General features: G+C 49.6%; 1 protein-coding gene across 4 annotated transcripts in view; it reads right to left on the bottom strand.

The window, feature by feature from the left end:
* Positions 1-23273, bottom strand: part of slc4a4 (solute carrier family 4 member 4) — a 158448-nt gene that overhangs the window by 8132 nt on the left and 127043 nt on the right. For 2 of the 4 annotated variants that reach the window (XM_033020335.1, XM_033020305.1), the window contains exons 18-23: positions 18432-18610; positions 14976-15048; positions 11487-11555; positions 9669-9842; positions 4326-4484; positions 2526-2622 (exon numbers count right to left, since the gene is read on the bottom strand). In XM_033020335.1, the coding sequence (XP_032876226.1) occupies positions 2526-2622; positions 4326-4484; positions 9669-9842; positions 11487-11555; positions 14976-15048; positions 18432-18610 (751 nt within the window). The remainder of the gene's footprint in view (positions 1-2525; positions 2623-4325; positions 4485-9668; positions 9843-11486; positions 11556-14975; positions 15049-18431; positions 18611-23273) is intronic. The other 2 variants (XM_033020316.1, XM_033020327.1) reach the window with 1 other exon arrangement.

The following is a 23273-nucleotide window of genomic DNA, read 5'->3' as shown; positions in this document are numbered from 1 at the left end:
ACTTCCCTCCATCAATGCCATCTACACACACGTTCGTCACGTTTATCAGGGAGGCTAGATGGCACAGCAGTAGAGTTGCTGCCTCACAGCACAAGAGACCCGGGTTCCACCCCGACCAGTGGTGTCGTCTGTACGGAGTTTGTACGTTCCCCCTATGTGGGTATCCTCTGAGATCTTCGGTTTCCTCCCACACTCCAAAGACGTACAGGTTTGCAGGTTAATTGGCTTGGTATAAAATGTAAAGTTGTTCATAGTGTGCGTAGGGTAGTGTTAATGTGCGGAGATCGCTGGTCGGTGCCGAAAGGCCTGTTTCTGAGCTGTATCTCTAACCTAAACTAAACTAAACTTCACATCATCATGACAGCAGCTTGGAATCCGTGGCATACCCTCAGAGAAAGAAGGACCAAGCGGTGGCTGAAAATTCTTGGGCATGAGTGGATGTCATAATTCCCAATGATTTTGTAATGTTGGCTTAAACCTTGCCACAGTATTGTATGTAAAAGAAGGATTTCACTGTACTTTGATACATGTGTCAGTCAATAAAATACCTTTGAATGCTGCCCCGGGAAAGCAGCCGACATAATCAAAGACTTGTCCCTGTCCCACCCCGGTCATTCCTTCTTCTCCCCGCTCCCGTCCGGCAGAAGGTACAGAAGCTTGAAAGCGCGCACCACCAGACTCAGGAACAGCTTCTTCCCCTCTGTTATCAGGCTTCTGAACGGCCCTTCCATAAGCTAGGGTACTGTCCGATGCACCTCTACCCCATTGTGGACATTGGACTTTGTCTCTGGAACTGATGCGCTACAATGCTGAGAACTATATTCTGCACTCTGTATCTTCCCCTTTGCTCTACCTATTGTACTTGACCTATTGTATTAAAGTGTAGCATTACCTTATCTCATTGGATACGTTGCACAACAAAGCTTTTCACTGTACCTCCGTACACCTGTCACTAATAAACCTAAACCTAAACTGTATTTGAAATACTGTTATGGTCCCTGCCTCAACTACCTCCTCTGGCAGCTCCTTTCATACACCCACCACCCTCAGGTTCCTATTAAATTTTTCCCACCTCACCTTTAACCTATGGTTCTTGACTCCCACTCAGGGTAAAAGATTCTGTATTCACCCTATTGATTCCTCTCATGGTTTTGTACACCTCTACGAGATCACCCCTCGCTCTCCTGCGCTCCAAGGAACAGAGTCCCAGCCTACTCAACCTCTCCCTGTAGCTCAGGCCCTCGAGTCCTGGCAACATCCTCATAAATCGTCTAACTTAAGAGTATCACTGCAGCTAATCGGGGCTGTGATGTGCACCTTGCCCTGATAGTAGCAGTGGGTGGTTGATGAAGGCAGTACCTGGGGTGGGGGGGTGGGGGGGCGGGGTGAGGACGGAGAGTGGATACGACAGCCTTGACGTGCGCACGGTTTCCCTTCACTCTGCTGCGCGGGTCACAGAGTAAAGAGGAAAGATGTTTTCAGACGAATTAACTAAGCAACGAACCACACCCCAGGCACCTTTAGTAGCCAGTGAGAGGCAACAGGAGTCAAAGGCAAGTTGTATTGGTGAGTGAGAGGTTGCAAAGGGCACTGGGCAAGCAATGTGACCTGTCACCAGTATGAGAGCGGAGCAAGAGGCAGGGCATGCAAGAGAATCAAAGGCATTCACGCTGACCTGAAGCACAGAGAGGGGCGGCAGCCAGAGGAGACAAAAGACACATGGTTACACTTTCCAGTGAAGCAGAGATAGCTGATGATTGTTGGACACAGAGCTGCAACAGAATGTGAGGCAGAGAGACAAAGAGAGATAGAGAGAGAGAGATGGGGAGGAGAAAGGGGGAGGGAGAGGGAGAGGGAGGGGGGGAGGGAGAGGGAGGGGGGAGGGGGAGGGGAGAGGGAGGGGGAGGGGAGGGGAGAGGAGAGGAGAGGGAGGGGGGAGGGACGAGGGAGGGGGGAGAGAGGGAGGAGGGGGGGGAGGAGGAGGGGGAGGGAGAGGGAGGGGGAGGGAGAGGGCGAGGGAGGAGGAGGGGGAGGGGGGAGGGGGAGGGGGCGGGAGAGGGAGGAGGAGGGGGAGGGAGAGAGAGGGAGAGAGAGAGAATGAATGATGCATGTGAGGTAGAGAGAGAGGGGGGAGAGAGAGGCGGAAGAGAGGGGAGAGGGAGGGGGGGAGAGAGTGGGAGAAGGGGATAGAGGGAGATGGGGTGGGAATGATGCATGTGAGGTAGAGAGCGAGGGGGGAGAGAGAATGGGGGGAGAGAGAGCGGGAGAGAGAGGGGGGAGAGAGAGGGAAGAGGGGAGAGTGGGGAGAGAGAGGGGGTGGGAATGAGGCATGTGAGGCACAGAGAGGGTGGAGAGAGAGAGAGGGGGATGAGAGAGGGGGCAGAGAGAGAGAGGGGGGAAGATAGAGAGAGGGGAGGGAGAGAGGGGGTGAGGCTGAGGAGAAATGAAGAGCACTGTGTGAAGTGAGATGGAGAGAGGTTCAGTGAAATGTCCCCGGATTTGTGAGCTGGAGTTGTATTACTCACTGTCAGTAGATATGTTACTGGCTAGGAAAGGTTCTTGCTCCATCATGTCCATTGAGATTTTAATTGCAGGAACTTTCTCTGAGTAGGGGTAATCGGACTGTGAAGGAAATGTTCACAAGGCTTAACACGACGCATCAGAAACACAATGAATGAGAGCTGATAGGTGGTCTAATGCCGGGGGAGGGGGGGCTGCGAGAGGCCTGGCCATGGGCATCAACACTGGCACAAGCGATGGTGCCAGTGTGAGCTGGTAGTCACCACAGGTCAGGGCTCTGGCCTACACACTCGACGCCATGGAGCTCATTGGTCACCTCCTTAACCGGCCCACTGGGGACCACCGTTAACTCACACAGGAGACTGAGGTGGCCTGTGGGTACTCTCACCCGGATCACTCTCTCCCTCACTCCCCCTCTCTCATTCTCTCACCATCTCACTCACACTTACTCACTCACACTTACTCACTCACACTCACTCACGCACACTCATTCACACTCACTCACTCACACTCATTCACTCACTCCCTCTCACACTCACTCACTCACTCACTCACTCTCACACACACTCACTCTCTCTCTCCCCTTCTCACTAACTCAGTCACACACATCTGCAGAGGCACTTACATACACACTCTCTCACACAAACACGTACACACACATACCCAGATGTACATAAACATGCCCACACAAATACTCACGCAAACACACATACACTCACTCCCATACTCGCACTCACATACAGATGCACTAACATACAGACACACACACACAGATGTACTCTTAACCTCACACACATACAAACAGCTACAGACACACATACACAAATGCACACACATACAAGTAGGTATGTTCACATATTCACACTTACACACACACACACGAACACACAGACCACACACCCGGACACGCACAGGCAATTTCTCACACACATGGGCACATAGTACACTGAAGGACAGGTGGAGGGGTTGACAGACTGGCGGGAAGAGGCATGACGTAGGCGTGGGCCACCGGGGCAGTGACATGGCAGCGAGGACAAGGACGATCATGTGTTGGCACCACAGCTGGTGTGAGGGGCTGGTGATGTTTCCTATGGGGGGTGTGGGTGAGGAGTGGTGGGTAGTGGACACCACTAGTCTGTGAGAGCAGGTTAGGCAGGGTGCACAAACCACACAGCACAGTCTGGTACCCACACAACTGGCAGCATCTCTGTAACTGGGTCTGGGGGAGGTCACAGTTCCGTGCAACCTGGTGGCCTGGGTGACCTAAGACCCCTCCAAGTGTGCATCCATTGACGGTGGGAACATTCACCCCACTGGACACTGATGCTAATATACCGCAACCTCCTCCTTGCTGAGCAACGAGAGCGGCCACAACATCAACCTGTGTTCGGCCAGCTGTCTTACACAGCTCCTCAGTGGCGCAGCAGGTAGAGCTGCTGCCTTACAGCGCCAGACACCCAGGTTCAATCCTGACTACGGGTTGCTGTCTGTATGGAGTTTGCACGTTCTCCCTGTGACTGCGTGGGTTTTCTCCGGGGGCTCTGGTTTCCTCCCACATTCCAAAGACGTGCAGGTTTGTAGGTCAATTGGCATCGGTTAAATGTAAAATTGTGCCTGGTGTATAGGGTAGTGTCAGTGGGCGGGGATCGCTGGTCGGTGCGGATTCGGTGGGCCGAAGGGCCTGTTTCCACACTGTATCTCTAAACTAGGGACTGGATGGGCGGCAGGGACTGAGTCCATGCTGTATCTCGCTATGACTGGGAGACCCAGTTACCGAGTTGCTTGCACACAGCCACACTCCTTACATCTTCGTTGTCGCTGTCCACGCTCATCTTTTTATTTTTCTCCTTGTCATCCTCCTTCTTCTTCTTGTCCTTCTCCGGGATGACATCGTCGAGGAAGCTGAGGTCATGTTGGGTGAAGATGTAGTCCATTGCTTTCCTTACAGCGACCAGCGCCAGGATCTGTCGGCACAAGGGACACCGTGGTTTCAACCCCAGCCCACTGACTACACAACCAACACAACCTCCAAACTTCACCATCCTCCACCCTAGTCATTTAAGCAGTTGTAACACTTCACCACATTGCACAGAAACAAGGAACTGCAGATTTATCAGGATGCATCACAGCTCGGTTTGGAAACAGCTCCATCCAAACCGCAGCGAATTGTGGATGCAGCCCAGACCATCACGCAAACCAACCTCCCTCCCTTCCATTGACTCCATTTACATTTCACGCTGCCTCAGCAAGGCCAGCAGCATAATCAAGGACCAGTCACACCCTCTTCTCCCCTCTCCCATCAGGCAAGATGTACAGAAGTGTGAAAACACACTCCTTTGTAGGGTACATCAAGCAATCCTTGTTCTTTTTTTTTAAATAATATTTTTATTAGAAGCATATACATATAATAGCAAAACACGATTTGTTTATCAATTACATATAAACAAAGCTATTTTTTATTTTAAAAATTTGAAAGATATTTGGAAAAATTCTGTTTAATTTTGTTTTGGAGTAGTACAATCTATGTAGTACTTTGAATTGTATTAAAGAATGTCTGGCATTTAACGAACAATGATGTATATCACTGGAAGAGGAGCCATCTTGGGGAACGGCTGCTAGCCAGCAGCCGTCCGTTTTAATTCGCTTTTTTAAAAGTTTTTAGTGAGTCCTGTTTAGTGATGTTTGGAGATATGGACTTTTTAATGTGGGGGGTTGGGGTCAATTTTACTTCTAGGTCCCTACCTGGTCGGTGAGGCAGCTTTTTCTCCGGGCTGCCCGTCGACCCCTCCTTGTGGCCTACCAGCGGGCTTGGAGCACCGTTTCCTGGCGGGGACCGCCCAGCACCTCGGCCTCGGTGGCGGCACAGCGCTGGAGCGCTATCGTGGAGCGGAGCGGGCGATGCCTTGCCTGGGTCGCCGCGCTGAATCGACGCGCTGGAGCTCCGGTGAGCTGTGACCGCCGAGATCAACACCTCCGGGCTGCGGGTCTGCGGAGCGGAGCGGGCGGCACCGATTTCAACATCGGGAGCCTGGGAGTTCCAAACCGGCGCGGCCTTGTCGGCTTCGGAAGCCGCGGTCTCCAGCTAGGAAGCGGCCGTTCCAGGTGGCCCAGCCGCTGAGAGGACTCTCCCGACGCCGGGGCAACACCACCCGGTGAGAACGGCCAGGAACATCGGGCCTCCGTAGAGGCAATTGCGGTGGCCTCAATAGGCCTGACTTTGGGGTGAACTTGGGGTTAGGGACTGGACATTGTGCCTTCCCCCACAGTGGTATCCATTGTTGGGGGGATGATTTTTTGTCTGTATGGTAATCCTGTTAGTCTTTGTCCAAGATGGCTGCCATGAAGGGAGAGTGGACGCTGGCGCGCTTTAGCTGCCGCTGCTCTCTCTTCACATTGTGTTTTTGATTTTTTGTTTTTGGACTGAATTCTGTTTTTAATTTGTGTTTCTGTGATGTCTTTATTATTTATTTTATTCTGATTATATGTTTATATTCCTGTTAATCTATGTAAGGTGTCCTTGAGATGTCTGAAAGGCGCCCAACAAATAAAATGTATTATTATTATTATATGTTGTAAACTTTCATCCCATATATCTTTCGTTATGGGTTGAGCCAATTCATTTTCCCATACTTGCCTGTGTAATTCCGTCGACGGGACCTCAATATCTAAAAGCATATTATAGATGTAGGATATTAATTTATCTGTATTGGGTGTTTATTCAAACATTCATCAAGGATTTCTGGATCCCTAATTCTATATTCTTGTGTATGTGATTTTACATAATCTCCAAGTTGCATATATCTAAAAATTGAGCCAATTTCAAAAGGTAAACAGTCTTCCTTTTCCATCTTTAACCAATCTGGTTGTTGATCCATATCCTCCAACCAGAAGGTCATGTTTTTAATATTAACTGCCCAGAATTAAATAAAAAATTTGGTAAGACTAATCCTCCATTCATCTATGATTTACACAAGTGTTTTATACATTCTGTGGTTCTTGAAGTCCCAAATAAAGCTTGTAACAATACAGTAAAGTTTACAAAAAACCAATTTTTTGGACGATAGATCGGAATTGATTGAAATAAGTACAGTAATTGTGGAAGGGAAATCATTTTTACGGCATTAATTCTACCAAGCATTGAAATGGGGAGTGTTTTCCAATACAGGTGCACAACCTTTTATCCAAAGCCTTGGGACCAGACACTTCTCGGATTTCGGGATTTTTCGGTTTTCCGAAGGGAAGGTTTTTAGCGTAGATTTTAACATGTGGCTCAGTGGTAGAGTGCTCGGCTCGTGGCCGCAAGCTCGCGAGTTTGCGCCTCGATCCCGGCAGTTACCCGGTCAGGGCCGGCCTTTAGCCGACAGGACCTATTTCTCCCAATTGGGCCCCCGCGCCTAAGGGGGCCCCGCGCTAGAGTAATCAAATCAATTGGAGCAAAGTTCTTATAGCGCGCAAGATGGTCCACTCCTGCGAAATACAATGAACTGACGCGTAGTCCGCACCGGAGCGTAACCTCCGTCATTTCAGTAACCCCGACCCCCCGACTTCAGTTATGCCTCTCGCAGCGTTGCGGGGGAACGGTTTAGGTGTTGTTAAATGTTTTAAATGTTTTTTATCACTTCCTTTTTAAACGGCACATGCCTTGTACTTTTTAAACGGCACATACTGCAGATGCTGATTAAACCGAAGACAGACACAAGAGGCTGGAGTAAATCAGCGGATCAGACTGCATCTCTGATGAGGAATACGTGATAATAGGGAGGAAATAGGTGATATTTCGGGTCTACTTTTCCAATAGCTGCCATGAGGGGAGAAGCGCCGGCACCAAGAGCGAGCGAACGCGTGGACAGACGGACAAAAGCAACGTTCATAGAGCGGCGTTGGTAGACATTTCGGGTCGAGACCCTTCTTCAGTCTGATAGTCAAGGGAAAGGGAAACGGGAGATATCGGCATATCTTCCATTCACTTGTCCTTAGTACCGTCCATAGCTCTTGCTCCTCTTTCCCCATAGTCAGTTAGAAGAGGGGTCTCGACCCGAAATGTCACCTACAAAGATCTTTGGTCACCTATTCCGACCTATGATCGTTGCTTTTATCCGTTCTGTCCGCGCGTTCGCTCGCTCTTAGTGCCGGCGTTTCTCCCCTCAGTCTCCGCCAAACAAACACACACACACACACAGCATGTCCGGCAGATCGCTGCGGGCCGAGAGAGAGTAGAGAGGTAGAGGGGGAAGAAAGGGGTAGATGGGGAGGGGGGTGTGAGGGGGAATGGAGAAGGGGGAGGTGCCCTCACGCTCCCGGGGCAGCTCTCCCGTCCCTCTAGTCGCCGTGCTTCACACACACAGCCCCGGCTCCCGCCCTCCCCCCTCTCTCCAGGAAGATGCGGTGAACAATACACGGAGGGCCGGGCCGGGGGTCGCAGCAACGTTTACAAACCTCGGACTCAGCTCACGCCCGGACCCAGGCATCCGTTCCCGCCGCTGGACCTCTCCCTCCCTTCCCTCCCTCCCTTCCCTTCTTCTCTCCCTTCTCCCCTCAGACTCCGCTAAACAAACACACACATACACACAGCATGTCCGGCAGATCCTTCCTCTCTCTTTTCCCTTCTCTCCCCTCCCTTTGCCGAAACCCTTCCTCAGACTGATAGGGCAGTCTGAGGATGGGTTTCTGCCCGAAACGTTACCTATTTCCTTCGCTCCATAGGTGCTGCTGCACCCGCGGAGTTTCTCCAGCATTTTTGTGAATCCCTAGACCTAGTTCAGTGAGCGTCCACTGAGGGTCACCCGGAGAGGTGACTGCGGAACCTCTCCGGGCGACCCTCAGTGGACGCTCACTGTACTAGGTCTAGGGATTCCTACTCTCCCGGGCAATATACCCTCCCTTTTTTCCAGGACCGAAAATGTCCGATTTTCGGAGCTTTTCGGTTTCCGGAATTTCGGATAAAAGGTTGTGCACCTGTACTGAATATTCTTATGTATTTTATTTAGTAAAGGAGGAAAGTTTAATTTAAATAAAGAAGTATATTTCTTAGTCACATAAATTACAAGATATTTAAATTTTTCATAGACTATTTTAAAAGGGGATTGTTGCAATATATGTGGGTATAGTTCCATTATTGGCATAATTTCACTTTTATTCCAATTAATTTTATATCCCGAGAATGAACCAAATAGAGTTATAAGATTTAATAAATTTGGAATACTAGTTTCTGAATTTGTGATATATATTAATACATCATCTGCATATAAAGAAATTTTATTAACTGTATCTTTACTATTATACCCATACATTTCTGGGTGGGCTCTGACACATTCTGCAAGTGGTTCGATAGCTAGGGCAAATAATAACAGAGATAGTGGGCATCCTTGTCTACAACCTCTAGATAGATTAAATTTGGGTGATAACATTTGATTTGTCAATATTCTAGTTGTTAGATTAGTATATAGGTACAAAACTTCTCACCCAGTTGAAATTTTTCCATCACAAAAAAAAGATTCCACCTGATTAAATGCTTTTTCAGCATCTAACGAGATGACTGCTAGGTCTACATTAGCTATTCTAGTTGAGTATATAATATTAAATAATCGTCTCAAATTATAAAATGTACAACGTTTTGGGATAAAACCTGTTTGTTCGGGGTGTATTAATTTATGAATCACTAAACTTAATCTATGGGCTAAAATTTTAGTTAATATCTTCTGATCAGTGTTTAAATTCGTTGACAGCAAAAATAAGACAGCAATTCGTTGACCGACTCGGCCGTGACTGGGTGAATGATGAGTTGGCCCGGGTGCTGGACTGCACACAAAGCCAGCTGAGGAGTTTTGGCCCGGGCTGCGCGACGTCATGCGCAGAATCCGCAATCCCATCCAACTCATGAACCGATGATCGGCCATGAGAAGGAGGGGTGGTGGTGTCGGCGATAAGCGAAGGTCCGAAGGTCCACTGGAGAGGCGCTGCTGCTGCACTACGTCGGGACGGGTGAGGCGGGACCAGACGCGGCGCTCCGACCCGACAGTCCCCTCGACCCGAGTAGTAGCAGTCAAATACGGGACAAGTGCGGTCCCGTACGGGACAAACCAATTCAGCCCAATATACGGGATGTCCCGGCTAAAACGGGACAGTTGGCAACCCTAGTGGAGACCTACCATGACGGGGAAGATGATGGCGGCCACGGTTGATTTGAGGACCCAGAGCATGGTGAGGCAGACCACCTGGATGAAGGTGAAGAGGTGGACTCGGCGCAGCGGCACGTGACGCAGGTAGATGAAGTCCGGTTGGTGCTTGGCCGGCATCAGCAACAGCTTCAACCGATCCATGAACTGAAACGCAAAGCACAGGTGTAGAGTCACTTAGAGCCCTTCAGCCTCCCATTCAATCCTTCCGAGTTACAGTCACTTAGAGTTTAGAATCACAGAGACACAGTCACAGAGTCACAGAGACACAGTCACAGAGTCACAGAGTCACAGAGACACAGAGACACAGAGTCACAGAGACACAGAGACACAGAGACACAGAGACACAGAGTCACAGAGACACAGAGACACAGAGACACAGAGTCACAGAGACACAGAGACACAGTCACAGAGACACAGAGACACAGAGACACAGAGACACAGAGTCACAGAGACACAGAGACACAGAGTCACAGAGACACAGAGTCACAGAGACACACAGAGACACAGACACAGAGACACAGAGACACAGAGACACAGTCACAGAGTTACAGAGACACAGAGACACAGAGAGACAGAGACACAGAGACACAGAGACACAGTCACAGAGACACAGATTCACAGAGACACAGAGGCACAGATACACAGAGTCACAGAGAGACAGAGACACAGAGTCACAGAGACACAGAGACACAGAGTCACAGTCACAGAGACACAGTCACAGACACAGAGACACAGAGACACAGAGTCACAGATTCACAGATACACAGTCACAGAAAGACAGAGACACAGAGACACAGAGTCACAGAGACACAGAGACTTATAGTCAGTCAGATTCATAGTCATAGAGTCACTTAGAGTCACAGTCATAGAATCAGAGTCCAAGGATCACACAGTCCCTCAGCTTCCCATTCAATCTTCCCGCTCCCACCTAAAATATAGAGTAAGACTTTACTTTAGACTTTAGAAATACAGCGTGTAAACAGGCCCTCTGGCCCACCGAGTCCACCCCGTACACTAGCACTATCCTACACACCAGGGACAATTTACAATTTTACCAAGGCCAAATAACCTACAATCCTGTATGTCTTTGGAGTGTGGGATGAAACCAGAGCACCTGGAGAAAACCCATGTGGTCACAGGGAGAACGTGCAAACTCCGTACAGACAGCACCCGTAGTCAGGATCGAACCCGGGTCACTGGCACTGCAAGGCAACACCACCGTGCTGCCCCAGCTATAGAGTGATACAGCATGGAGATTGGCCCTTTGGCCCAACTTTCCCACACCGACCAACATGCCCCATCTATACTAGTCACACCTCCCGCATTTGGCCCACATTCCTCTAAACCTGTCCTATCCATGTACCTGTCCAAATGTCTCTTAAATGATATGATAGTACCTGCCGCAACTACCTCCTCCGGCAGCTCGTTCCTTATATCCCCCGCCCTCTATGTGACAGAAGGTTTCCCTGGTTTCTGTTGTTCAGTTGTGAATCTGTGGAATTCTCTGCCACAGAAGGCATTGGAGGCCAATTCACTGGATGTATTCAAGAGAGAGTTAGAGAAAGCTCTTAGGGCTAACGGAATCAAGGGATATTGGGAGAAAGCAGGAACGGGGTACTGATTCTGAATGATCAGCCATGGCTCTTCAGTCTGAGGCTGAGTACTGCCCCGAAACATCGTTTGAGCAAGCCCTCTACAGACGCTGCCTGACCCGCTGAGTCCCTCCAGCACATAATTACCAGGTGGTTCCCCTGGGTTGTGGTGAAGGCAGAGCTTGCGGCTACTCACCTGCACGCCATTCAGCGAAGCAACGCCCATGTACAGAAACACGCCGTAGAGAACCGGCATCGGGATGAACTGGAAGCAACAGAGAAGTCAGTGAGACACGGGGAGTGTTCAGACACGCCAGTCCAGCCCCTGGACCTCTGGCCACGAATGAGCACAACTACACAGGTCTCTGAAGGTGGCGTCACAGGTCACAGAGCCACACAGCGTGGAAACAAGCCCTTCGGCCCAACTTGCCCACACCGACCAACATGCCCCATCTACACTAGTCCCATCTGCCGGCGATCGGCCTAAATCCCCCTAAATCTGCCGCATCCATGTACCTGTCAAAATGACACTTAAAACATTATGATAGTCCCAGCCTCAACTACCTCCTCCAGCACCTCGTTCCATACACAACGCCACACTTTGTGTGAAAAGGTTGGACCTCAGTTTCCCCCCCTCATCTTAAACCTAGGTCCTCTGGTTCTCGATTCCTCTCCTTCCGCTTCTCGAACCCCCAAAGTATATCAGGAGGTCAAGAAGGCTTTCGGCTCATTGGCCTTCACCAGTCAGGGGATCAAGTATAGAAGTTGTGACATTCTGTTGCAGTTATGCAAGACATTGATGAGACAGCATTTGGAGTATTGGGTTCAGTTTTGGTCACCCTGCTGTAGACACAAAATGTAAACTTGAAACTTGAAATTCAACGGAAGGATGTAGCTTAGCTGGAAAGAGTGCAGAGAAGATTTACAAGGATGGTACCAGGACCATCGATAGGGCAAGGACAAAAAGTGCTGGAGTAACTCAGCGGGTCAGGCAGCATCTCTGGAGAACATGGACACAGAGTGCTGGAGTAATTCAGCGGGTCAGGCAGCATCTGTGGAGAACATGGACACAGAGTGCTGGAGTAACTCAGCGGGTCAGGCAGCATCTGTGGAGAACATGGATAGATGCGCTTTGGGTTGAGACACTTTTTCGGACTGGGGAGAGGTTGGACAGGTTGGGACTGAGAGGTGATTGTATAGAGATGTATAAAACATGATGGGCATAGATAAGGTTAAGGCACAGAATCTAGTACACAGGGTAGGGGAATCAGAGGACATAGAGTTAACGTGAGAGGGGAAAGAGTTGATGGTGGGTGTATGGAACGAGCTGCCAAAAGATATAGTTGAGACAGGTAACCTGAAAACATTTAAAAGGCATTATGACTGGTACATGGATAGGGCAGGTTTAGAGGGATACGGGCCAAACGCAAGCAGATGGGGCCAGCGTAGATGGGGGATCTTGGTCGGCATGGACGAGTTGTGCCGAAGGGCCTGTTTCCGTGCTGCATGATCCTGTGATCCATCCCTCAGGGTCGTGGAGTTACACAGACAGCCCCCCCCCCCCCCCCCCCCCCCCCTCTGATCACACACTGTTCTAGCGCTTGTCGAGGGACACAGAGTCACGTAGCTGTTCCCTGAACACTCTGACCCACCAACCTGACACTAAATGCCCCACTGTGATATCCGGGGGGGGGGGGGGGGGGGTCTCCAAATATCATGCAGCACCAGCTCACGGTGCCCACAAGGAGGCAGGAGTGAGCTGTAGCGTTGCAACATGGTGGACAGGTGGCAGTCCACAGTGTGAAGATTGACACAAAAAGCTGGAGTAACTCAGCGGGACAGGCAGCATCTCTGGAGAGAAGGAATGGGTGACGTTTCGGGTCGAGACCCTTCTTCAGGCTGGTTGGGGAGAAGGGAAAAGAGAGATATAGACGGTGATGTGTAGAGATAAAGAACAATGAATGAAAGATATGTAAAAAAGTAACGATGATGAAGGAAGCTGTTTGTTGGGTGAAAATGAGAAGCTGGTGCGACTTGGGTGGGGGAGGGATAGAGAGAGAGGGAATGCCGGGGCTACCTGAAGTGAGAGAAATCAATATTCATACCACTGGGCTGTAAGTTGCCCAAGCGAAATATGAGATGCTGTTCCTCCAATTTGCGTTTAGCCTCACTCTGACAATGGAGGAGACCGAGGACAGAAAGGTCTGTGTAGGAATGGGAAGGAGAATTAAAGTGTTTAGCAACCGGGAGATCAGGTTGGTTCAGGCAGGCTGAGCGAAGGTATTCAGCGAAGCGATCGCCCAGTCTGCGTTTGGTCTCGCTGATGTATAAAAGGCCACATCTTGAACAACGGATACAGTAGATGAGGTTGGAGGAGGTGCAAGTGAACTTCTGCCTAACCTGAAAGGACTGTCGAGGGAGGAGATATAGGGACAGGCGTTGCATCTTCTGCAGTTGCAGAGGAAGTTACCTGGGGAGGGGGTGGTTTGGGTGGGAAGGGATGAGTTAACCAGGAAGTTACGGAGGGAATGGTCTCTGCGGAAGGTGGAAAGTGTGGAGATGGGAAAATGTAACTAGTGGTGGGATCCTGTTGGAGGTGGCGAAAATGTCGGATGATTATGTGTTGTATGCGACAGCTGATGAAGTGGAAGGTGAGCACTTGGGAGACTGTCTCTGTTGCGACTAGGGGGAGGGGGAGCAAGGGTAGAGCTGCAGAGTACTGAGGAGACATGAGTGAGAGCCTCAACTATGATGGGAGAGGGGAACCCCCGTTCCCTAAAGAATGAGGACCTCGGATGTTCTAGTATGGAACACCTCATCTTGGGCGCAGATGCGGCGTAGACGGTTCACAGTGTATGTGTGTGTTAGTCTGTGTGAGAGTGTGGGTGTTTAAGTATGTGAGTGTGTGAGTGTGCCAACGTGTATATGAGGGTGTGTGTGTGTATACGAGAGTATGTGTGTATGAGTGTGTGTGGGTGTGGTAGTGTGTATATGAGCGTGTGTATATGAGCGTGTGTGTGTGTGTGGTAGTATGTGTGCTCGTGTGTGTATACAAATGTGTGTGGGGTAGCGTGTGTACACGAGTGTGTGTGTATATGAATGTGTGTGTGTGTGTATGTGGTAGTGTGTGTGTGCGTGTGTGTATACGAGTGTGTATGTGTGTGGTAGTGTGTGTGTGTGGTAATATGTGTGTGTGTATGTGTGTGTATGTGTGTGTGGCTATGTGTGTGTGTGTGGTTGTGTGTGTGCGAGTGTGCGTGTGTGTGCGTGCACGTGTGTGTGTGTGCGCGTGGTTATGTGTGTGAGTGTGCGTGAGTTTGTGTGTGTATATGTGTGTGGGTGCGTGTGTATACGAGGGTGTGTGCATGTTTGTACGTGTGTGTATGTGGTTATGTGAGTGAGTGTGTGTGCACGTGTGCATGTTGTACATGTGTGTGTGTGTGCGTGTGGGCGTGTGTGTTGTGATGGATGGCCAGTGTTCACCAGCCGGCGGAGGTAGGAGAGAGAGGGGAGAGGGGGAGAGGGGGAGAGGGGGAGAGGGGGAGAGGGGGAGAGGGGGAGAGGGGAGAGAGGACAGAAGGACAGAGACAGAGAGACAGAGGACAGAGACAGGAGAGAGAGACAGAGAGACGAGAGAGAGCGGGCGAGGCACAGGCGATGGTTAATACTTGCTGGAGAGCGGTACCTTGAGGATGGGTGCCATGAAGACAGATGCTCCAGTCAGAATGAAGACAATGATGCCAGTCACACGCTGTTCCCTGGAAACAGACCAAAAAACAGGATGAGCGGACTCAAATACGCTGACATTACAAAGCAGAATCAACAACCACAGCCTGCCTGCCTGCCTGCCTGCCGGGTTCACCAAGCTTAAGGAATTAGCTACAGTATGTTGCCGACAACTCTATCGAATTTCTACAGGTCATCACAAAAACCAAACTCCCATTGACTCCATTTATACCTCACGCTGCCTCGGCAAGGCCCACAGCATAATCAAGGACCAGTCTCACCCCGGTCACTCCCTCTTCTCCCCTCTCCCATCGGGCAAGAGGTACAGAAGTATGAAAACGCACACCTCCATATTCAGGGACATTTTCCTCCCAGCTGTTATCAGGCAACTGACACATCCTACCACCAAGTAGAGAGCGGTCCTGATCTCCCATCTACCTCATTGGAGACCCTTGGTCTATCTTTAATCAGACTTTACTGGACTTTATCTTGCACTGAACGTTATTCCCCTTATCCTGTATCTGTACACTGTGGACGACTCGATTGTAATCATCTTGATTGCACTTTTCTTTGGACAACACACAACAAAAAGCTTTTCACTGTACCTCAGTACAGGTGACAAAAATAAACAAAACTGAACACTAATGGTAGAGAGGACATTGATTGGTTGGACCATGGGCTGCTTCAGTAACTCAAACGCCCAGGAATGAAGATCGCAGAGAGAGGTGGACACTGCCTGGTCCACCGTGGGTACTCACCTCCCTACTCTGTGACAACCCCCTCCGCTCACCAGACAGTCTCTAACAGAACAGCACAGCCTGGGAGATCAATAACCTTCCTGTAGCAAAGTCTCACCAATGTTCTGTGAATGATCACACATTCACACTAGTTCTATGTTATCCCACCTTCTCATCCACTCCCTACACACGAGGGGCAATTCATGTTCATATGTTCTAGGAACCAAATTAGGCCATTCGGCCCATCAAGTCATGGCTGATCGATCTCTCCCGCTCAACCCCATTCTCCTGCCTTCTCCCCATAACCTCTGACACCTGTACCAATCAAGAATCTATCTATCTCTGTCTTAAATATATCCAATGACTTGGCCTCCACATCCGACTGTGGCAAAGAATTCCACAGATTCACCACCCTCTGGTTAAAGAAATTCCTCCTCATCCCCATTCTAAAGGTACATCCTTTTATTCTGAGGCTGTGCCCTCTGGTCCTAGACTGTCCCAACAGTGGAAACATCCTCTCCACACCCACTCTATCCAAGCCTTTCACTATTCGGAAAGTTTCAATGAGGTCCCCCCTCATCTTTCCAAACTTCAGCAAATACAGGCCCAGTGCCGTCAATCATTCATCACACGTTCACACTAGTTCTACGTATCCCACTTTCACATCCATTCTCTACACACTAGGGGAGCAATTTACAGAGGGCCAATTAACCAACAACCCCCCACGTCTTTGGGATGTGGGAGGAAACCGGAGCACCCGGAGAAAACCCACGCGGTCTCAGGCCTCCAGTCCAAAAAACAACCTTTCACCATCACTTTCTGCTTCCTTCCATGAAGCCAATTTTTTATCCATTCAGCTATCTCTCCCTGGATCCCATGCGATCTAACCTTCCAGAGCAGCCCACCAAGGGCACCTTATCATATGCTAACATTCTGGCAACATCTTCATAAATTTGTCTATGCACATGCAATGCATCTACAAACAGGTTTTTATTAAATCAAAGATCAAAAGACATAGGAGCAAAATTAGGCCATTCAGCCCATCACGTCTACTCCGCCATTCAATCATGGCTGATCTATCTCTCCCACCTAACCGCATTCTCGTGCCTTGTCCCTGCAACCATTGACACCCTAACTAACCAAGAACAATCTCTGCCTAAAAAACACTGATTGACTTGGCCTGCACAGCTGTCTGTGGCAATGAATTCCACAGATTCACCACCCTCTGGCTAAACAATTTCCTCCTCATCTCCACTTTGAAGACACATCCTTTTATTCGGAGGCTGTGCTCTCTGTTTCTAGACTCTCCCATTAGTGAATGTTTTAATGAGGTCCGGAGGTCCTTCTAAACTCCAGCGAGTATGGGTCCAATGCCGTCAAACCCCTGCACCTGCACCTCACCATACTAATCCAGATGATAATAAACTCACCGGGGCTTGGCTTGTGTCCTAACGTACTAATAAGCAACTGCAGATGCTGGTTTGCACCAAAGATTGACACACAGTGCTGGAGTAACTCAGTGGGCCAGGCAGCATCTCTGGAGACATGACACAGAGTGGGTACTCAGTGGGCAGGCAGCATCTCTGGAGAACATGGACACAGAGTGCTGGAGTAACTGAGCGGATCAAGCAGCATCTCTGGTGAACATGGATAGGAGATGATTTGGGTCAGGACCCATCTCTAGACAGTTTGTGGGGGGTGAGATGAGGCACTGCAAACTCCCCCCTGTCCTCGCTCCTCCCCCCTTGTCCCCCTTCCTCCACTAACAGCGAGTCAACCAGTTCCACAGTTCACAACGATGTATCTCCCTTGGGATCACACCGTCCCTAACCAACAATCAGCTTTCAGGGAACCCCCCTGCCTGGGGTCATTAGTTGCCGGCCCTTATTTGCCCCGGTCTTTTCTTGCCTCCAGTTACACCCCCCCAGAAACAGTCTGAAGAAGGGTCCCGACTCGAAACATCACGTATCCATGTTCTCCAGCGATGCTACCTGACCTAAGATAAACACACAAAGCTGGAGTAACTCAGAGGGTCAGACGGCATCTCTATAGTAAAGGAATAGGCGACATTTCTGGTCGAGACCCTTCTTCAGAGGTCTCAACCCAAAGCATCACTAATTCCTTCTGTCCAGAAATGCTGTCTGACCCGCTGAGATACTCCAGCTTTTTGTGTCTATCTTCGGTGTAAACCAGCATCTGCAGTTTTTTCAAAGCTGTCTGACCTCCTGCGTCACTCCAGCACGTTGTGTCTATGTTTGGCTTGTGTCCTCCTATGTCCTGGTTGGGAGTTAGTGACAGTCAGATCTTTGGATCTAAAACTTTAGTAATGCAGCGCAGAAACAGGCCCTTCGGCCCACCGAGTCTGTGCCGACCAGCGATCACTCCAGTACACTAGCACTATCCTACACACTAGGAACCATTTACAATTTACAGAAGCCAATTAGCCTACAAAGATGCACGTCTTTGGAGTGTGGGAGGAAACCGGAGCACCCGGAGAAAACCCGCGCAGGTCACGGGGAGAATGTACAAACTCCGTATAGACGGCACCCGTAGTCAGGATGGAAGCCGGTTCTCTGGTGCTGTGAGGCAGCAACTCTACCGCTACGCCACCGTGCTGCCTGTCATTATACACTTGCGCCCCTCGCTCGCCGCTCAGCGCAGGTGGAGGCTGACTCTACCTGACCCCCAGGAACTTGGGTAGCTCTCCGGGTGCTGATGTCTCCGTCTCCATCTTCAAGCTGTCGATGTGGGCGATGGAGATCACGGTAGCTGCCACGTACCAGGGCAGGCCCATGAATGAGCACAGGACCATCAGGATGGCCACCAAGAACAGATCCAGGTGGTAGCCCGCACCTTTCTGCAAGACAAACAGACACAACAGGCTATGAGGAAGGGTCCCAACCCAAAACCTGCCTCAGTCATATTAGCCAAAGACGGACACAAAAAACTGCAGTCACTCAACGGGTCAAGCAGCGAGCGTCTCTGGAGAACATGGACACTGAGTGCTGGAGTAACTCAGCGGGTCAGGCAGCATCTCTGGAGAACATGGACACAGAGTGCTGGAGTAACTCAGCGGGTCAGGCAGCATCTCTGGAGAACATGGACAAGGTGACATTGCGGGTCGACACCCTTCAGAACAGGGAGAGGTTGGATTGTTTCCTCTGGAACACCATAGTAATATATAAAATTATGAGAGGCGTAGATGGGGTAGACAGTCAGAACCTTCTTCTAAGTGATTAAAAAAAACTAAAATGAGTGAATATAGCTTTAAGGTGAGTGGGGGGAAGTTTAAAGGAGATATTTTACACAGAAGGTGGTGGGGGCCTGCAATGCGCTGCCGGGGGTGGTCGTGGAGGCAGATACCATAGTGGTGTTTAAGAGACTCTTATATGTGCAGGGAATGGAGGGATGTGGATCATGTGCAGGCAGAGGAGATTAGTTTAACTGGGCATCATGTTCAGCACGGACATCGTGGGCCGAAGGGCCTGTTCCTGTGCGGTACTGCTCTATGTTCTAAGGTTTGGTAGAAAGGTGCACACAAGAGGGATGTCAAGGTATTTGGAATGGTTCATCAATGGTGGTTCATCTTCATCATGGAGCCACGATCTTTAGTTTAGTTTATTGTCACATGCACCGAGGTACAGTGAAAAGCATTTATGTTGCATGCTATCCAGTCAGCGGAAAGACTGTACATGATTATAATCAAGACGTCCACAGTGTACAGAAACAGGATAAAGGGGATAATGTTTAGTGTCGGATAAAGTCGCTGTGGCAGGAATCTGTTTCAAGAAGTTGGAAGAGATGGTAAGTTGGAGAGACGAGAGACTTGTGAACGGTCCAGAATCGCAGCTCATCACAGAGCCAGGCCACTACCAGATTGGGTATACATGGTCAGGTGAGGACGGCAACAGGAAGGACCAGTTCCTGCCTCCTGCACTCACTCACAGTCACAGCAGCTGATGTCTCACCTGGAACAGACCTGACCCCAGCAGATTCACCAACTGTGCAGGATACAGACACAGCACGCAGCCAACCCACCACCGCACAACATGCTTTGTGCCAGAGCTCTTGTGAATACAGGAGCTTCATCTGAAACAATCACATTTAGTTATGGGTGGAAACAAAAATGCTGGAAAAACTCAGCGGGTGAGGCAGCATCTATGGAGAAGGGTCTCGACCCGTAACGTCACCCATTCCTTCTCTCCAGAGATGCTGCCTGTTCCGCTGAGTTACTCCAGCACTTTGTGTCTATCTTTGGTGTAAACCAGCATCTGCAGTTCCCTCCTGCACATGCTAGTTTTATCACAGTACCTGTTTATCCGGGTGTGATCTCAGAAAGTCCTCCAGCAGCTTATTCTGGGCACTGATTTCAACATTGCTGTACCTTCCTCACCCTTGACTCCCGCCCATTAGCGGGGAGATTCCCGGGCTGTCACACCCCTTGAGAGGGACTTTGCCTGATCCTGTTGAGTAGAATACTTTGTTCTCTTCCATTTCTCATGAATTCTCCACACTCCCAGGCAGAGTCAAGCCATCCTTGAGATCTCTAGTGACAGCCTGCAGATTTGGCCCCAGTCCTGGTGTCACATGCAGCGGGAGCTGGCAGCCAACAACAGCCCAGGAAAGCTTCACACAGATCAGTGGCTCTGAAAGAACGTGATAGTGGATGAAGGCCGGTCAACAACAGGGAAGTGGGGTAGAGTAAAGAGCGTTCACGTCGATCGCGGCCCTGTTTCCACCAATCTTTCCACCACCACGCACAAGAAGCGACAATACAGACACTATTGTATGCAGATGCCGAGAAGTGTGTTCAGCTTTGGCTGAACAACTTCTAATCTTGTGTGTGGACTCGTATAAGAAGAAGCACAAAAGGAAGTAAGGGAGCCTGTCAGAGCCAGGCTGATGGTTGTGTAGACCTCCATTGTGTAGTTTTGGTCTCCCCATTATGGACATAGAGGTTGGCACGGTGGTAAGAGTTGCTGCCTTACAGCGCTAGAGACCTGGGTCCCATCCTGACCACAGGTGCTGACCCCATGCTGCCCCCATTACCAGGCTATACCCTGTGGTCATGTGTTGCATTTAAGTGTTCCACTCCTTGGAATTTAAGGAGTGACATTGTCCAAGTTTTCCGACAGGTGAAGGAGTTCATGGTGTTGGCAGAAGGAACTATTCTCAGTGTTTGTCTGGAACACTCAACCCACAGCTCAGTTTACTTTAGTTTACTTTAGAGATGCAACCCGGGAACACTGATTCCGCGCCGACAGGCGATCCCCGCACATTAACACTATCCTACACACTAGGGGCAATTTACAATTCCACACAAGCCAATTGACCTACGAGTGTGGGAGAAAACCGGAGCACCCGGATGAAAACCACGTGGTCCCTTTCCAATCAACTTTAGCCAGCTCCTCACTCATGCCTCTGTAGGCACCTTTACTCAACAGTAATTCCGACACATCTGATTTCATCTTCTCTTTCTCAAACTGCAGGTTGAATCTTAGCATATTGTGGTCACTACCTCCTGAGAGTTCCTTTACCTAAAGCTCCCAAATCAAATCTGGTTCATGACACAATACCAAATCCAGAATTGCCTTTTCCCTGGTAGGTTCAACTATAAGCTGCTCTCAGAAGCCATCTCGTAGGAACTCTAAAAATTCCCTCTCTTGGGGTCCAGTACCAATCTGATTTCCCCAGTCTATCTGCATATTGAAATGCCCCATAACCACAGTAAAATTGCCTTTCTTACATGCCAACTGTATCTCCTGATGTAACTTGCGCCCTACTTGCTGGCTACTGTTTGGAGGCCTGTAAATAACTCCCTTCAGGGTGTTTTTACCAATGGGCGGAAATCCTGGGGGGGGGGGGGGAAGCTAAAATCTCACCTTTTCGTAAGACAGTGGGGGTGTCACTGTTAAGTTTCTATTAACACCGTATTAACACGATGTGTCACCAATTGTGTTTTGACCTCCCAAAGCTGTCTGATGTGAGTACAATTACCATTTGAACTAATTTGATGTATTAGTGGATGGGAAAGATTTAAAAGGGTCAGGTAACTAAGGAATCGGTCGAATGAGTTTCCTGGCTGGCTTGCAGGTAAGTCCCTCACTCACGTTATTTAGTATGTTTTTCCCATCTCTCTCTTTCTCCTCCTTCCAAGGTTGGTTCTTCTGTTTGCCTTTATTTGCTTCAGTTTTATTTGTTTAAGTGTTATTTATCACAGCTATTGTAGCTTTTGAAAGATTCAAGCAAGTATCAGAAGCTTTCTAAGTGCTAAATCAGCCCATTCGCGAGGCCTTTCACCGCCTGGCGCGGCCTAAAATCAAATTGCTACATCGAGGCGATCGAAGCTCCCGATGTTGAAGCCCCCCGCGGCTGATGTTAAGCTGCGCCGGGTGACGAAAGGCCCCGCGAACGGGTCGATTCAAGCCCCATGATTTGTGGCGGACGAAGCAGCTGTTGCAGGAGTTCGGAGTCGGTCACCAACCAGGTCAGCTCCCGATGTTACTGTCCACAGGGCCTACGGTCAAAGCCTCCAAAGCCTCGCGTGTGTGTGTGCACGTGGCCGCCAAGGAATTATCCCCCCCCCCCACCCCCATGTTTTGACAGTGATTTCCACCCCTGTGTTTACCCTTGCAATTTCTTAACTCTACCCGCAAGGATTCTACATCTTCTGATCCATGTTCTCCAGAGATGCTGCCTGACCCGCTGAGGTACTCCAGCACTTCGTGTCCATGTTCTCAAGAAATGCTGCCTGACCCGCTGAGTTACTCCGGCATTCTGTGTGTATCTTTGATGTTGGCTACTTTCCCGAGGCAGCGTGAAGTGTAGATGGAGTTGATGGGAGGGTCTGGTCTGCATCCATAACTCACTGCAATTTCTTGTCGAGATTGTTCCACACATTATTGGTGGCTGGGCTTGACTGAATGAGCCATTTTACGATCAATGCAGAGTGGAGCAGGATTAGCAACTCAATATGAGTTTTATATATGAGGAAAAGAGGGGGAATTGGAGGGCAATGGAAGCTGTGGAATAGGCAGAAAGCTGACACCATGCTGGGGGTGAAGTTGGATTTCTGGGAGGTGGTCTTGGAGATGAGGATGCTCCTCAAACTGCAGAGCATCCTGGACAATACTGTTCACCCCCTCCATGACATACTGGTGAACCTGAGGAGTATCTTCAGCAACAAATGAAGAGAGACTGGATAGACTCGGCTTATACTCGCTAGAATTTAGGAGATTGAGGGGGGATCTTATAGAAACTTACAAAATTCTTAAGGGGTTGGACAGGCTAGATGCAGGAAGATTATTCCCGATGTTGGGGAAGTCCAGGACAAGTGGTCCCAGTTTAAGGATAAGGGGGAAATCCTTTAAGACCGAGATGAGAAAAACATTTTTCACACAGAGAGTGGTGAATCTCTGGAACTCTCTGCCACAGAGGGTAGTTGAGGCCAGTTCATTGGCTATATTTAAGAGGGAGTTAGATGTGGCCCTTGTGGCTAAAGGAATCAGGGGGTATGGAGA

Source organism: Amblyraja radiata, chromosome 1, assembly GCF_010909765.2.
Source record: "Amblyraja radiata isolate CabotCenter1 chromosome 1, sAmbRad1.1.pri, whole genome shotgun sequence".
Classification (NCBI taxonomy): domain Eukaryota; kingdom Metazoa; phylum Chordata; class Chondrichthyes; order Rajiformes; family Rajidae; genus Amblyraja; species Amblyraja radiata.
This window is presented reverse-complemented; position numbering and strand designations above follow the sequence as displayed.